Here is a 17,527-nt window from a genome sequence, read left to right on the forward strand (position 1 = left end):
CAAAAATAGAAAAGCAACAACAAAATAGTTATCAAATGGTATATTTATGATAATGTTTTTTTTTTTACATTTTTAAATTTACTTCTTCAACAATGGTAAATATTAAAATGGATAATGATAGACTTATAAAACATAATACTTCATAAAATTTTAGAAGAGAAAAAAAAATACATTTAAGAGAGGAAACCTTCCAACTTTTCATCCAAATTTCTAAGAAATACAAACTTATGATATTTTTTCTTTTCTAAATTTATGCCAATTCACTCACTATATTATGCAATCTGAATTTATCATCAATCGATTTTAACATTCACAATGGTGAGAAACTATATTAATTAAAAATATTAAAATATAAGAGATTAAAGTGAAGCTTTTAAATAGAATTCTAACTCTAAGAATCGGAATTGATCGATATATTTCTGAGTGGTATTTTCACGGATGGTTCGAGCACTCGGCTACGACGAGAGTAAAAAACTTGGTAGCGGGTTCAGAAAAATCAACTATGACGAGACTAAAATGAAAAAAAAAAATCAAACATATATTTAGAAAAGAAAAGAAAAGGAAAAAAAATGATGTGATGTGAGTGTGGAGAGCAAGTGGGTGGGGTTAGTAAGAGGAGGGCGCAGAAAAGAACGTGGAGAAGATTCCAGCCGAGGAGGCGGAGCCTTTTCCAACGTCACCAAACCCTGAATTCCAGGCGGGGCCCGCCAAAACTGCGCCGTTTTGGCCTCCATCCCTTTTTTTTTTTTTTTTTAACTTTGTTTTTTTCTCTTTTATTTTTCCCTTCCTATATACCCTCAAATCAAATTAATAAAATATAAATTATCTTTTTAACGCATTCACATTTTAAATTCTAAACATTGTATAACAATGTATTATTAATATACACTTTTTAAACATTAATCTAAATAAAAATACACTATATTTTATGTATTTCAAAAAGTTGATGGGGAATATATATTTTCATATTTATGCTTTTTAACTTTAGTTTTAATTTAGTTGTTTATTTTTCTTATATTTTTTTTACCCGATATGTCTAATGTTAACTGAAAAGTGACATAAACTCGACATGTCAAATTGTTTATGGTTAATTGTACATGAAAAAAAGTCGTGGAAATCCAACATTTTAAAATTGATGATAGTCCTAATTGATCTCTTTCTATTTTTGGTCAAAATAATAACATCCTAAAGTTTAATCCTAGATTCTATATTCTTTTAACTATAATGTGTCTTTTTTTACGGAACGAATTGAAATAAAACAATAAAACTTCAATGGTAAATAGCGAAAAATGCTCTAGATCCACGCTTAATACCACAACCATAGCTTTCTGGGACTTCCTCCAACCACATCCACAAAATCTTCGTCATCTAGTTGAAAGGCCACACAATTACCTTTTCTCTAGGACAGAAAGTAAACGTTACCTCATTTAAAACTTTCGACAATTCAATGATTTCTTTCACTCACAATCATTCTCATATATGAAACGATTTTCCTTGTTTGACTGAATTAGGGAGAAGATTTACCATGAATCAGTTTCTATAATCATCTAGTTGAAACAACGTTATAAAGCTGTCTCTAACTGCCATTTCTTATGCTTCTTCCACTTCATATATCACACCTCACCAAAACAAAACATCATATTATGAAATTCATGTCCCATACATATCCATAAATTAGTAGCCAAAAACCAGATATCTTGGGTCTAATTCATTAATGACAAGAAGTGACCAATAAACTAATTTAACATATCATAAAAAGAAAAGAAAAGAAAAGAAAAAAGAAGATGACAAAGAATAAAAGAGATTATGGCCCTCATACAATAAACTTTCAAACCAAAAAATTATTATTATAATTTGTTTTCCTAAAAGAGGATTCTCTTGGTCACGTGGTTGGCCTCAAAATCTGGGATGTGTTGTTCTTGTTGTCCAAAGCCAAGCTACCACCACTACTCTCATAATTTTATTCAATAATCTTCTCTCTCTTTTGTTTGTGTTTGGTCATTTGCTTTTTCTTCTTTTGATATTGTTTAATATTGTATAGCCCATGTAGAGCAAATGATTCTTCCCTAACATCACTTCTTTTCTCCATTTGGCCCAAATTTTCCAACCCATAGGATTGCCCCTATTCCTCTTTTTTCAAATTTTGATTCTTCAGGTTTGAATTTAGTGTCTATTTGATTCTGAAGTTTCAAAAGATATAAAGATATAGAAGGTTTAATGGATGAGAATGAAGGTAGATGAGTAAAACCATTGTTTGTTACACAGATTTGAAGACTAAAATAGTTCATTCTCGGACATCCTTTATTCTCATGGACAAGGATTTTCTTTGCTCTTCCATTTTAATGGATTTTGTTTATGGGTTTTGATCTCTTTTAAGTTTCAAAAAATACACTTTAATCTTGTAAGGTTTGGAAAATACATGATGTTTGAAACTTTTGTGACGAAATGGATACTTAAGTTCGAACATCATAGATCAAAAATATATTTTTTCTTTAATCATAACTTACTCCAACTTTATTTTATCTGGTTCCATCTGGTAATGTCAAGGTTAATTTGGAGAGAATTAATCTGGTCATAAATATTAGTGAGAGAATGAAGGATGCAACACTAACTATACTTTCATCCACGTGTGCTAAAAGAAACTAATCTTCATTCTTTTGGCTAAAAAAAAATTAATATATATATGTAACTTTTATAAATTATGATTTGGTGGTGTATCTTTTGGATCGTTTATGTATTTACTTGACAATTTGAACGTAACTTTAAGTGAGTTTCTATGCAAGGAAACATAAATGGATGCAATGATAATGTTTAGTGTAATTTTCAAAGATTATGATTTGACGTAACTTTAGTATCTCATTATGAATGATATTAGGTTCATTAGATGCACTGTTAAATGATATTTCTAAATATAAACTCGAGTGATTAAACATTTGAATATATGGGTTGTAGATTTAAATATATAATTTCTTTCTCTGTTTATATATTTATAAGATAATATTCTTTGGAAAAAAATTGTATTTACATTGAAATAACAAGAAGCCTTCCTCTTTCGCTTACTTTCATTTTAATTAAAATGTTGTTATTTTTATGAATAATTATGGGGTCTTTATGATCTTAAAACCATCTTCTTACCGTAATTAATAGTAAATAGCACAGTTCCAGAGCGAGCATAACTCAACGGTGATTAACATATGCCTCCAACTAAGAGTTTTGTAAGTTCGATCCCTACCCCCACATATTGTACTAAAAAAAATAAATATCACAATATTAATTAATAGTCACTTCTTACTACATTGATACTAGATTTTTTATTATTTTTTTTGGTACTATATGATACTAGTTTGTAAATATTTCCAATGAACATAAAATTGGACTTAATTAAATTTTCGTTTTTTGGTTTGGATGCTTAGGAATTTAATTTTCATCACTTATTTATTTATTTATTATTATTTTGTTATTTTGTATTATTAGGGACTTTTACTAACATTTAGTGATTTTTACTCGAATATTATTAGTATTAGTATAACATGTGGGAGGAATTCGACGGCCTTCCAACGGGATATAAGTACCTTAACCCGCTGAACAAGTTGGTTAGGTGTACTGAAATTTATAATTAGATAGGTTTTACCATTTAATTTTGTTAGCAAAAATTATTATTATTTTTAATATTAACATAATAATTATTTTTATTGCTATTATTATTATTAATTTAATATTTTGTGTTATTTAGGGTTTAGTTTAATTTATATAAATATTGTATTTTATTGTTTATTCTTTATGTTAATAAAGTAATATTCCCTAAATTTTCTCTCTACTTATTCAAATTTAATAAGTTTTATACTATTAATTTTTGGTCGACAATAATTGACTTTGACCTTGCTTGTACAATTTTTTTATAATTGTCATTTGATAATAACTAGGATTTGTATTATGTTACGAGTGTTCTAATTATATACTTGTTTATTTTTTTTTTCATTTTAAAAAAAATTATATCTAATAATTTTCATAATTTGGCAATTTTAGAAAAGTTTAGAAAAATAGATTATATCATAAATAAAAAAGAATATTAACAAATAAGTACACTTTCAAAAGATAAAAAACTAAAAACTAAAATAATTATTGAATCAAATTCTAAATTATATACAAAACTCATAAAATATTTGACAATCTAAACATAGCTCAATTGATAAGGAATATAAAAGGTTTGAATCTCTACCAGTTGGAAAAAAAGAAAAAACTCACAAAATGTTCATTAGAAATATGATGGATTTTTAATTTAATCCAAAAATGGCCAAAGTCTACACAATATCACATATTATACATTCACTAATAGAACTCTACACAATTTCAAAATTTTCATTGATTAAATTGGAGGACAGACATAAATTTTTCAAAAAGTTTCTTGGGAAAACCCAACCCTTTACCCTTTACAACAATATTGCATATAATGAACAAGTGGAAGGGTTAAAAAAGGAATAGAGAAAAAAAAAACATTTTTGTTTCTTAATTTTTTTTAAGTGAAGAAAGAGAGAGTTCTTCCCAAATTGAATGCTGGCTATGACTCACATAGTACAATATAATATTTTATTATAAACTAGAGCAATTAAAAAAGTACATATAATATAAAGAAAGAAGGACACCAAGACTTTGGTATATTATAAATAATAGGGATTCCTCCAAAAGTCTTAATTCTTCTTAGACTTCAATACATAAACAAAGTTTTGGATTAAATAATTAAAAAAAAAAATCTTTGAATAAAACATTACTAGATCTAGTGGGTGACAAATGCATATGAAGCTTATCTCTTCCCAATGTTTGCCTATGCATTTTTTTTAATTTCTAAAACATTAATTATAACGACTTAAAATATTGCTGGTGCAGACAATAAAATTATTACATTTAACTTTCATCCTGCTTTTTGTCTCTATTTTTTAAATCATACTCTTGAATTTTAAAATGACTTCGAACATTACTTAGATCAGTTAATCTATATATATTTGTTATTTGTTTTAATCAAATCATATATATGTCTATATATAAATGAGTTTTTTTTTTAAGTTTAATATAATACGTGGAGGTGAAGAATTGAATCTCTAACATTTTGGTCGATGATATATGTATTAACTAATTGAACTATATTCAAATATATATAAATCGAATTATGTGTAAGCTAGTTCCATTAAAATTAATGGCTAAGATTTAATAGAGAGATGTTATTAAATTTTGCAAACCTAAAATATATGTTTGGATCGACCAATTCAATAATGTTGGTTGAATATTTAAAACTAAAATCATGAATAAATCATATTAAACATAAATATTATTTGGATTAATAAATAAAAGTTTAACCCTTCTTAATTAGGTAATTTATAAACAGACCTAGTTAATATGTAGAATCATATTACCAACATTTTTTTTTTATGTCCATCGATCTGTCTGAAAATTTTATGACATCTTCACTAAATTTTTGAAAGAAAAGAAAAGGTATATTATTGCTTATTGATTTGATGCTAAGCCTTCTGATTGGGACGAAAAATTTAGGGGTATCTGAAAGTAACTAAAATATAATTTTATTAATATTTTTTTTTTCATGTAGAAAACTTGTCTGTAGAACAACTTTTTGAAAACAATTTCCAAAAACAAAATACAACATTTTACTTATTTTATATATTTTATAAATTAACAATTCATATATAATTATTAATCATCTTTCAAAATAAAAATCAGTTCAATCCTGTTATATTTCTGAACTAATATGTTAAAGAAATAAAATGAAATACCCCGAAGAAAAGAATACTTTTACAATAGAAAACAATTTCTAATTAAAAAAAAAAAAGCCTACAAACAGATTTTACAAAATACATCAAACAACCCCGGAATATTTTATTCTAAAAAAATCAATAAAAACACGCATAGTCCACTAATTCACATTGTTGATGTAGGATTCTGAACGAGGTGAAAGGTTGTCTACTCTGAAGTAAATTTCCAATCGGCCCAGACGATGACTTGCCAACAGAACCTTACACCAGTGTGGTGCTCGGTCATGAACCCCTAAAGTTTAAGTTAATACTTTGTCCAAATTGGTATCGAACCGAATTTAGTCAGATTGAGTAAAAATTGTACTACCTTTACTAGGAATGGTCTATTTTATAAGAGAACTTTGAGAAATGTTGCCGTGCTTGTTCCGGCCCTTCGTATATCGTGTTCATCAACGGATTTTACGCTATTGACATTAGTGTTTTCAAGTTGGTGTTAAGCTAGACTTTTGGCGGGTCAGAGTAGCTTTGGGCTTAGCTCGTCTCATCATCGATTTGTCTCAATTGATGTTTGGACATATTTTTCCTAACGAGATGAGAGCTTTCGTTGGTTTAGTCAAAGATAGTTTGGCCTAGCTCGTCTCGTCATCGATTTATCAGAGCCGATGCCAGAACATGTATTTCCAGACGAGAGGGCTACCCATGACATTTATAGATCAAGCAGCAAAAACTTTGCTTAATTAGCAATCTATCATATATGTTTATTAATTATGGATTCAGGTGTGTTTCTTTGAAAGTAAGCTAATATGATTATTGACACAACAAAATTCACTTTATGGTTTTATTGAACAGTTTATTTACTGTTGGTAAAAGCTAAAAGAGCAGAAGGCTAAAAAGCTGGACAATTTAAGGATTAAGGAAAGTTGATAATAAAATGTTCTCAGAGGTGGTTGGTCTGATAAAGACATGTTCTGAATCTTATGTCTAAATCACAATTATATTTTCACTGTTTGGAAATTGACAAATCCTCCCTTTATTTCACTCTCACTCTCACATCATAGAATTTTCTGATTGTTCCCTCTGGATTTACCTATCAAGAATTTACCACATATACTGTTCATATTATTTAATGCTACAATATTTATTTATTATTTTTTATATATTAGGGTGTAGGGCTCTACTCTTTTAGAATTTATTACTATTTCATTCATGCTACAATGTTGTATGGTTTAGGGTATTGATTGTGTTTTGAATGCAACCACACATATTATTATATTGTATTTTTATTATTGTTTAATTTATATGTTTTTGTTGTTTTCTTCTTTTATATATTTGCCATCTATTGTTGTTGTTTTCAAAATATACAAATAATTATATAATATTGGTCCATGTTGGTAATAATTCATGGAAAAAAAAAGTTTTAGGGGATATGTAGTTTTTGTAAAGAAATGAAAAAAATGAATAATTGAGCTAATGAATTATATAATTGTTTGAAAAAAATCAATAATCATTTGCATTTTATAATTGTAATCTCTATTATTATTTATGTTAGTGAATTACGTGGCAGTGATTTACAAAAGTTCATCGGACTTAAAGGCTTCATCTATTCTAATTCAAAATCTTTTATTTACTTTTTTTTTTATCCGTGAGTGTCCGGATCAGTTTATACGCACCTCGATTAATTTTACAGGGCAACCGCATAACCTAAAAATTACTAATTCTAAGGTAGGTAGTCCTAATGAGATTTTATTACTTCCTATTAACAGCAAACTTTAAATTTTCCTAAGGGAAAAAGTTGTACGTTATAACTTTTTATGTATATAATATTTCAATTCTAAAAATTTAGAGAGGGCAAATTTATATACTTCTTAAAATATTATATTAGATAAAACTAATTAGCGAGTCATATTTTTCTTTTTATTTTGCTCTTATGGACTTCGACTTGTAACCTTTTTGAAAAAGAACACAACAAATTATTTTTTTAATTATTTCTTTGTAACAAGAAACGAAATCGACTCTCGAATATTTGAACCAGAAAGCACCAGAATTAACCTTATGACGATGATGGAAATATAGGATGCACCCGATAATTTGACTCTTCCCCTAGAGTTACATTTTGCAACCATGGCTTCATGTGAGTTGCAAGAAATTGAAAGGGATTCATCTATATTTAATCAATCATTTGGGAATTTCCCTTTTTAGGGCAAAGTAAAAGACCTCTTTTTTCCAAGCCTAGTTTTGTATAGGAAATGAGAGCCCCCTTTGTCCTTTGCAATTGCACCATTATCTTAGAGCTTAAATATTTGAAACTCAAGTCCCTCTCTCCACTATGAATAGTGAAGAAAAAATAGGTTTTGCTCTTCTACCCATTTTTGAACCCAATAAAGAGACAATGAAGATGAAATGACATTTTCAATTCTCTTTTTATCTGTCCTTTGGCTGACAGCACATGAAATAATGGCCAAAGTATAAATGGAGAAGAAAAACAAGTCAATCTAAACTCAAAAAAACCCTTTTAACCTCAAGAAAAACAACCCCTTTAATTTGTGGGGGCAGCCAAAAGAGTCACTCCACACAGTTGCTATCATCTTGTATTGAAATATAACCAAACAAAATGGTCAAAAACCCTAATCTTGGTCTCTCGATATATTTTTCACCGCACATAAAATTTTGGTTAAATTACAACCTCAAGGGATAGCTTGTGTGACTTGGGACCTTAAGAAATATCTTTGACGTCTTAGGTTCAAGTTACATGGAACCCAACTCCACAAAGCAATGACCCATTGTGAATGTACGTGTACGGGGACAGTGCGTATACCCTAGGTATAGGGACAAATTGTGTCTCTGTTTGATCCCGGAACTTGAAAAAGTGTCATATGATCTAATTGGTTATCCAGAACTTAAGAAATTATCTAGTGGGTTTTTAAACTTTTAAATTTGTGTCTAATACGTTCCTAACCTTTCAATTATATATCTAAATAGGCCCCTCAAATTAAAAAAGAAAAAAAGTCTAATAGATCATTGATAAGATCAATCATTTGAGGAGACTGGAACAATACGTTTGACAGTTTTATACCGTCGACTACAGAAAAGAGAAACTAAAAGTCATATAACTTAACCGTTGTATTCAAGAGTTTAGAGAGGGACAACTACATTGAATAGTTTTCCGAGGATCGACGCGTAAGTTACCGGAGAGAATAGCAATATTGAGATAGGGTTTTTAAGACATCCTCCATAGATTATAGTTGTTGCTTGGCTTTTTTACCAAATTAAATTCTCTCTGAAATCTGATGGAGGTTAAAAAGTTAACACTGTAAATATAATTTAACGTTAAAGGTGAGAGTTTTCACCGTCTTTGTCACGTGGGTTCTGCAGAGGCCGCGTGAACCAATCTACCAAACCATTTTATGAAATACGAAAGTTTTTGTGTACTAATTAATTAATTTTTCTGAAATGGGAGATTTTTTTAATCAAAAGAGGCAATTTTCTAAGCTAAAAACTTTATTTTAATTATTTGTTTATTTCGTACTTTTTTCTTTCTGATAATATATATGAAAGAGGGTGGTGGAGAGGGTGGTGGCTGGTGCTGCAGGTTCGCCGATCTCAAGACATTGGAGTTCTAAAAAATTTGGTTTTATTAATTCTGTCGAGTCTTAATTAAATATATTTTGGTTATTTAATTTAATTATTTATTTAAGTTTCGTGTGTTCTTCTTCTTCTTCTTTTTTTTAGGGGGTTGCTTTGTATGGCATTATTGTTTTCTTTTTGAGTTTTGGTAAATGTATATATTTTAGTCCCCTATCTTTTGTGTTTTTTATGATTAGGCCCCTAGCTAATCTCTTGAATTTTTCAATTTCATCTTCCGTCTATAGATATTTTTATATTTTCATGAGTTACAACACAAAAGATGAATTGATATTTTAATTGTATAAAAAATTGATAAAATATAAAAAATGTCAAACTGATTACTAATATAGACATACTATTGATAATTTATAACTTAAATATTTATTTATTAATTTAAATATAATTTGTTATAAATTTTTGATTTTTATAACTTTTCTAGAAATATTAACCCATGTGAAATCTTTAGATATATAGGTTTTATACGTGGAATTATTTTCAATTATGTCCTAGGATTTAAAAAAAAATTGGCTAAATATATATTTAGTGTCAATCATTAGTTCCCTTTTCAATTTTGTTACTTAATCTTTTAAAAATTTTCGCTTTTACGTGGGATGTGTATTAAATTGTGTCGAGGACAACCGTACCCCAAGTATTTTTATGCTTTGCTTTTAGTTTCACCCAAAAGCCTCGTACCAATGAATATAATTGAACTCTCTTCTGTAGTTATGATTATTACCTTTCCTAATCAATGTGAGATTTTGTTTGCACTGCCTTACAAACCCAACAAATTCTTTTTCGATTAAGTTAGATTGATGCCACTAAATGTTTAAAAGAATGTCGATATATATCATATTTTCTATTATAACGAGCAATTTTGCGTGTTATAAGTAAGTTTATTATTATTAGTATTTATCTGTTTCAGATTACAGTAGTACAAGTATGGGGTAAGGACTTGTACCTTCAATCTACAATGTCGTTGGTGCCTTAATAGTTAAGTTATGCTTGTAGTAAAAAAAAGTTGTTCTTTTAAACAGAAAAAAGAAAAATTTTTAAGCTATGCATCCTGTACAGTAAGTTTGACCGTGAGTTTTAAATTTTATGGGGGAGTGGTATTATTATCAAATTGAAACCTAAAAAGTTAAAAAATATATTTGGTCTTTATACTTTTCGTTAAAGTAATGATCAAGTCCACGAACCTTTGTTTGTAACGATTTAATTCCTTACCCTTTTAAATTGGTAATAGTTTAGTCCTTTAGTATGTAACAATTTGTTTTCCTGTAATTTAAAATTTGCAATAATTTAATTCCTACCATGAAAAATCGCATTAAAATTAAGTATCTATTTCTATCATGAAACAATTTAGTCTTCGTAATTTATAAGCATATTTAGTCACTCATTGATTCATCGATCTACAAATTTTAAACTTTTTAAATATAGAGACTAAACTGTTACAAACTTTAAACTACATTAACTAAATCGTTAGCAAACCAAAGTTTAGGAGACTAAATTGTTACAATTTGAAAATATAAATACTAAATCGTTATAAACTAAAGTTTGTAGTGTAAATTATTACTTCAACAAAAATACACAAACTAAAAGAATTTTTTAACCAACATAAAATGATTTCAACTCAATTAATAAAACCTATATAACATTACATCATCTTTTTGTCGGTTAATTTTACTATTCTGTGACAATAAAACTTACCCAAAAGGGAAAATCACTACATGGGAGATGAAATAGAAATTAGTAAAAGAAGAAGGACCAAAAGGAAAAGAGAGAATCCAAACATTAACTTAAAATACGTCAAGTTTTTGTGTGTGTTTCTTTGGTGGGTTTGGTTTGCTATGTATGGCATTATCATTGTCTTGTTTTCTTTTTGAAATTTTTAAAGAAACAAATCCTAGGTATTTGTACTCCCTCTTCCCTTGAGCTTGAGTTCATGGCAAGGAAGAGCAAACACTCTCAAAAACTCACACTCCCATAACAAGAGAGAAAAGAGAGAGTTTTCCAAACCCCAAAATTATGCAAACCCAAGAAGAAAAGTTTGGAATTTGAGGCAAATGTCCATCCAATCCCTCCCCTTCATCATCATCATCTTCTTCTTCTTCTTTAATTCCTCATTTTCTGCACCAAACCATGAAGCTTCAATCCTCCTCTCATGGCTTCACACCAGTTCTTCCCCTGTTTTCTCAAATTGGAATGTCCTTGACTCAACCCCCTGTAACTGGACCTCCATTGTTTGCTCTCCCCAAGGATTTGTCACTGAAATCAACATTGTTTCAATCCCTCTTCAGCTCCCTTTGCCCTCGAATCTATCCTCTTTTCAGTTCCTTCAAAGGCTGGTGATTTCTGATGCTAATCTCACAGGCCCCATTCCCTCTGACATTGGTGACTGCTCTGAACTCGCTCTCATTGACCTCTCCTTCAACACCCTCGTGGGAACAATCCCCACAACCTTTGGAAAGCTCGAGAACCTTGAGGATTTGGTCTTGAACTCCAACCAGCTGACAGGGAAAATCCCAGTGGAGCTCACCAATTGCAGAGCCCTCAAGAATCTGCTGCTGTATGACAATAGGCTGAGTGGGGGAATCCCTTCTGGGGTGGGAAAAATGGGGAGTCTTGAGATTCTCCGGGCCGGAGGAAACAGAGACATGGCCGGAGAAATCCCAGAGGAGATCGGAAGTTGCAGGAATTTGACCATTTTGGGGCTTGCTGACACTCGAATTTCAGGCCCTTTGCCTGGTTCTTTGGGCAGACTGCAAAAGCTTCAAACTTTGTCCATTTACACCACGATGGTCTCCGGCGAGATCCCGCCGGAGTTAGGTAAATGTTCTGAGCTTGTGAACTTATTTCTTTATGAAAACAGCCTCTCTGGCTCTATCCCACCGGAGATTGGGAAGCTGCAGAAACTTGAGCAGCTGTTTCTATGGCAGAATGAGTTGATTGGAGCAATCCCACCTGAAATTGGTGGGTGTGTGAGCTTGAGAAAGATTGATCTTTCTTTGAATTCTCTTTCTGGGGCTATTCCTTTGACAATTGGGGGGCTTTCTTTGCTTGAGGAGTTCATGATTAGTAGCAATAATGTTTCTGGTTCGATTCCTTCAAATCTTTCCAATGCCACAAATCTTTTGCAGTTGCAGCTTGATAGTAATGAGATTTCTGGTTTGATCCCACCAGAGTTGGGGATGTTGTGGAAGTTGAATGTGTTCTTTGCTTGGCAGAATCAGCTTGAAGGAAGCATTCCTTCAAGTTTGTCGAATTGTTCGAATCTTCAAGCGCTCGATTTGTCGCACAACTCGTTAACGGGCAGCATTCCTTCTGGATTGTTTCACCTCCAAAACTTGACTAAGCTTCTTTTGATTTCCAATGATATCTCTGGGACATTGCCACCTGATGTTGGTAACTGCAGCTCTCTTGTGAGGATGAGGCTCGGGAGCAATCGGATTGCGGGGGAGATTCCCAAGTCGATGGGGGCGCTTAAGAGCTTGGATTTCCTTGATTTGTCAGGAAATCATCTTTCAGGGTCTCTGCCTGATGAGATTGGGAATTGTAGAGCTTTGGAAATGATTGATCTCAGCTACAATGGACTGAAAGGTCCATTGCCCGAGTCAGTTTCTTCTCTTTCTCAGCTTCAAGTTTTGGATTTTTCATCTAATCAATTTGATGGTCAAATTTCAGCTACTTTGGGACATCTTGTTTCTTTGAATAAGCTCATTCTAGCAAGAAACTCTTTTTCAGGAACAATTCCCACATCACTGAAACTCTGTTCAAGTCTGCAACTACTTGATCTCAGTAGCAATCAGCTGACCGGGAACGTACCGATCGAGTTAGGTTTGATCGAATCACTTGAGATTGCTCTCAACCTTAGTTTTAATGGCTTGACTGGCTCATTGCCTTCTCAAATGTCTGGACTTACTAAGCTCTCTGTTCTAGACCTTTCACATAACAGGCTTGAGGGTGATTTGAAGGCACTTGCCGGGCTCGATAATCTCGTCTCGCTTAACATTTCTTTCAATAACTTCACTGGTTATCTCCCGGACAACAAACTTTTCAGACAACTATCGCCAACTGACTTGGCTGGCAACAATGGTCTCTGTTCTTCGATTCGGGATTCGTGCTTCTTGACAGATTCGGGCAAGGGAGGACTTGCGAGAGACGGGGATGATACGGGGAGATCAAGAAAGCTTAAGCTAGCAATTGCGTTGCTCATTGTCCTGACGGTTGTGATGATAGTAATGGGGGTGATCGCTGTGATTCGGGCTCGAACAATGGTTCGAGACGATGATTCGGAGCTGGGAGACACATGGCCATGGCAATTCACACCATTCCAGAAGCTGAATTTCTCTGTTGAGGAAGTGTTGAGGTGCCTTGTGGATGCTAATGCGATCGGAAAAGGGTGTTCGGGGGTGGTTTATCGAGCGGAAATGGACAACGGAGAAGTGATTGCAGTGAAGAAGCTGTGGCCAACATTGATGGCAACAGATAATAGCTACAACGACGACAAGTGTGGGGTTCGAGATTCGTTTTCTGCAGAAGTTAAGACTCTAGGCTCGATTCGCCACAAGAACATCGTCAGGTTCTTAGGCTGTTGTTCGAATCGAAGCACGAGGCTCCTAATGTACGATTATATGCCGAATGGTAGCTTGGGAAGTCTCCTACATGAGAGAAATGGAAATGCCTTGGAATGGGATCTTAGGTACCAAATCTTACTAGGTGCAGCACAAGGCCTTGCCTATTTACACCATGATTGTGTCCCTCCGATTGTTCATAGGGACATTAAGGCCAACAACATTCTCATCGGTCTTGAATTCGAGGCTTATATCGCAGATTTCGGCCTCGCCAAGCTTATCGACAATGGAGATTTCGGCAGGTCATCCAACACGGTTGCAGGTTCTTATGGTTACATCGCTCCTGGTAAGCATTTTTATTCAGTCACTTGAAAACAATCGCCTTTTACGAAAGCTAAGTTAAACCAATTCCTTGAATACCCTGTTTTGCTAAATCAACCAATCTCGAACATGTCAAGTTCAATTGAACTTGCAAGATCAAGATCATGTAGACCTAGCGAAACAAGACCGGTATTGGTACGAGATGAACAAATATTTCTGATCTAATTAACTTCCACTTTGTACACTTCAGAGTATGGCTACATGATGAAGATAACCGAGAAGAGCGATGTCTACAGCTACGGCGTTGTCATAATCGAAGTCTTAACAGGAAAACAACCGATCGACCCGACGATACCGGATGGACTACACGTGGTAGATTGGGTGAGAAGAAAGAGAGGGAATGAAGTCCTTGACCCAAGTTTGCAATCAAGGCCAGAGACAGAAACAGAGGAGATGATGCGAGTTTTAGGCATAGCCTTATTGTGCGTAAACCCGACACCGGACGAGCGACCGACGATGAAAGACGTGGCGGCGATGCTCAAAGAGATCAAACATGAAAGAGAAGAGTATGCAAAAGTTGATGTGCTGCTAAAATCTGGCTCCTCCCCTGCAAATAATGGAGGGCAAGAGAACAACAACAACAAGAGCTCAAACATCAATGGAGTTACAATTTCAGCAGCAACATCTTCTTCAAAAATGGCAACCAGAAGTTTGCTGCCTAAAAGCAATAACACAAGCTTTTCTGCTTCCTCATTGCTCTATTCATCATCATCCTCTAATGGCAGAAAGAGTTGAATTTTTTGTAAAATAGATTGATTATGCTAAGCCAAAAATTGGGAAGTTTGTTTATTTGTAAGCTTCTTTATCAACCAAAAAAAAAAAAATTAAAAGAATTTAAAAACATTGCTGGCTTTTCAATGGTGTAAAAAAGAAGGAAAAAAAGGATTGATATTTCATGACTTGAAACTAATGTAGACCAATGTTTGTGATCCATCCAGCCAGTTTATTCAATAATGAAGGAACTATATTTGAGTATTTTTCTTTCTTTTAAAAAATATTAGACAAATCATTTGCTGTAATTCTTTTTCATGGTGTAAAATAGCGTCAAACCAAAATACACAGACGACCATAAACTCTTCCATTTAAGGTGATCCTATCGCACCTTTCAATATGGTTATATCTTTGTTGTGACTTCACTATAATCATTGATCTTGCTTGATAATGACTTCAAGTATACATCCAAATCTAAAAACTCCCTAACGTTTTATTGACTAGGTGATCTTTACACATGAATTCATACTATCTAATTATGATTTTCGACATGTTATTCTCTTACCACTATTCTTTTCGATTATGTTGAGATTGCGACCAAAGTCCCACAACAGTTAGATAAGGGGAAGACCATTGGTATTTGACCATGTCCCTGACTTAGCCGTGTTAGTAGAATCTGCAGATGCCAAACAAAGAATGGTAGTCATGCTATGATTTGTGGTCGAGCTCTATTGGACACATGGTGTATTCCAAAGAAGAAGAGTTGACTTGGATAAAAGTTGGATGAATGAATGATTATTTGAGAGGAGACTCAGTGATATTTTATTCGAGGGGAGGATTGTTAGGATTGCAACCACAATCCCACCTTAACTAGATAAGGGGAGATTATGAGTATATAAGTGAGGGACAACGTCTCTGATTTTTTGGGTGAAAAACCAAAAGTAAAATCGATCATTATGCCAAAATTGGATCGGGTTGACCGTGTCATATTTTTCTCTTTTGAGAGAAAACGAGTATACATTATCAAATAAAAATCTCAAAACTATCTCAACCTAGATTAAGGCATAATAACCAAATTATCTCCTCTTACGAAAAATATCCAACAAGAATTCGTCGAAGAATCTTCCCTTCACTTGAATTAGAGGCATGTTCTCAACTTCTGTCAGATCTTATATGTTCGTATATAATTATTACACATAAAAAAACAACAAGAAATCTTCAACAAAGACAACAACCAAATTTGCAATCATTAAACTCCACAAACTCACATTCCGACCCACAAGGAGAAATCAAAAGACCAAGATTCTCCCCATCCAATGGACTGATTTTCTTCCCCCATTTGGATAAAACTACACAAACAATTTAAAACCAAAAAAAAAACAAAAAAATCCCTTTTTTTCCTTCAGATCGAGAGAAGAGAATCAAATCGATCTGGCTTTATATTTTTTTAAACACAATGCAGAATCATGGAATCCTCACCAAAATTTCTTCTTTATTTCATAGACACGACCTTTGAAAAAACAGTGTGGAAATTGGAGGGCAGAATTTTGATTCCAGATTTGTTGTTTGTTTGCAGCCATGGCAGCGAGCTTTCTTTCGCTGTCTCATTAAAGTAGTGTACTGTTTAGGGTTTTTGAGAAATGGGGAGAAAGATGCTCCCAAAAACCTAATGGCCAAAAGAGACAATCCAATCTCAATTCATCAGTCATTCTCTCACTCTCTTTTTCTTTTCCTTCCCAAAGACTTCTAACTAATTTCCATATACATATACATTTGTTCCTTGGATGAGTGTTTCGAACAATCTTAGTACATATGCCGTAAAATGATTTTGTGTAATCGAGGTTGGAATGAGATAAGATATTTTTAGAGGACCAAATATATGTTTTAGTTCTTAATATTGGGTGTTTTTCTTTACTTAATTTTCATTATTAAAAAATGTTTCAATTTAGTATTTTATGTTTCAATATTGAAAGATTGGTAAGCTTTTTATGTGCGTGACACTGGAATTAAGCGACCAAATTGAGCGGAAATGTTGAAACTTCTGCCGTGGCCTAATTTATTTTCTAAATTTATGCCAACTAATTACTGAATATCATGTCCTCAATCATCAACCATATTACATTACATGACATGAATTTTCCTTTTCGCCGACGAAACTTTTGGCGATGACTTTATTTTCATCGCTATAGGGTATTTTTGATGACGAAGTGTAACTGTCGTCGCCATAAGTATCCTATAACGACAAATTTGAAATTTGTTGCCACAAGTTTCGTCATTTTCGTTGTCAAAAGTATCCTACGCGACAAAAATAAAGTCATCGCCAAAAAGTTTTGCATAATATTGGATTTTCTCGACAAAATCTGATTCGTTGCTATAGCTTTTTTAGCGACGAAATCCTAATATCATCTCCAAAGACCTTTCGTTACGGGGTTATGTTGACGATCGGAAAAAAATCGTCAGGAATATATTTTACTGACG

General features: G+C 32.5%; 1 protein-coding gene across 1 annotated transcript; it reads left to right on the forward strand.

The window, feature by feature from the left end:
• The first annotated feature begins 11,253 nt into the window (after positions 1–11,253).
• LOC111009914 (Leucine-rich repeat receptor-like protein kinase family protein) lies at positions 11,254–15,127 on the forward strand. Its single transcript, XM_022283151.2, has 2 exons — positions 11,254–14,303; positions 14,529–15,127. The coding sequence occupies exons 1-2, from the start codon at positions 11,450–11,452 to the stop codon at positions 15,071–15,073; spliced, it is 3,399 nt and encodes a 1,132-aa protein (XP_022138843.2). The 5' UTR covers positions 11,254–11,449; the 3' UTR covers positions 15,074–15,127.
• The last annotated feature ends 2,400 nt before the right edge of the window (positions 15,128–17,527 follow it).

The sequence above is a fragment of the Momordica charantia genome (assembly GCF_013281855.1).
Source record: "Momordica charantia cultivar OHB3-1 chromosome 7 unlocalized genomic scaffold, Mcharantia_2.0 BLBB01000007.1, whole genome shotgun sequence".
NCBI classification, from domain to species: Eukaryota; Viridiplantae; Streptophyta; class Magnoliopsida; order Cucurbitales; family Cucurbitaceae; genus Momordica; species Momordica charantia.

Excerpts from the sequence above, each read along its gene's own strand:
- LOC111009914 (XM_022283151.2), top strand. The coding sequence starts at position 11,450 with ATGTCCATCCAATCCCTCCCCTTCATCATCATCATCTTCTTCTTCTTC. Across the intron at positions 14,304-14,528 it reads TTATGGTTACATCGCTCCTG|AGTATGGCTACATGATGAAG; the intron begins GTAAGCATTTTT and ends TGTACACTTCAG.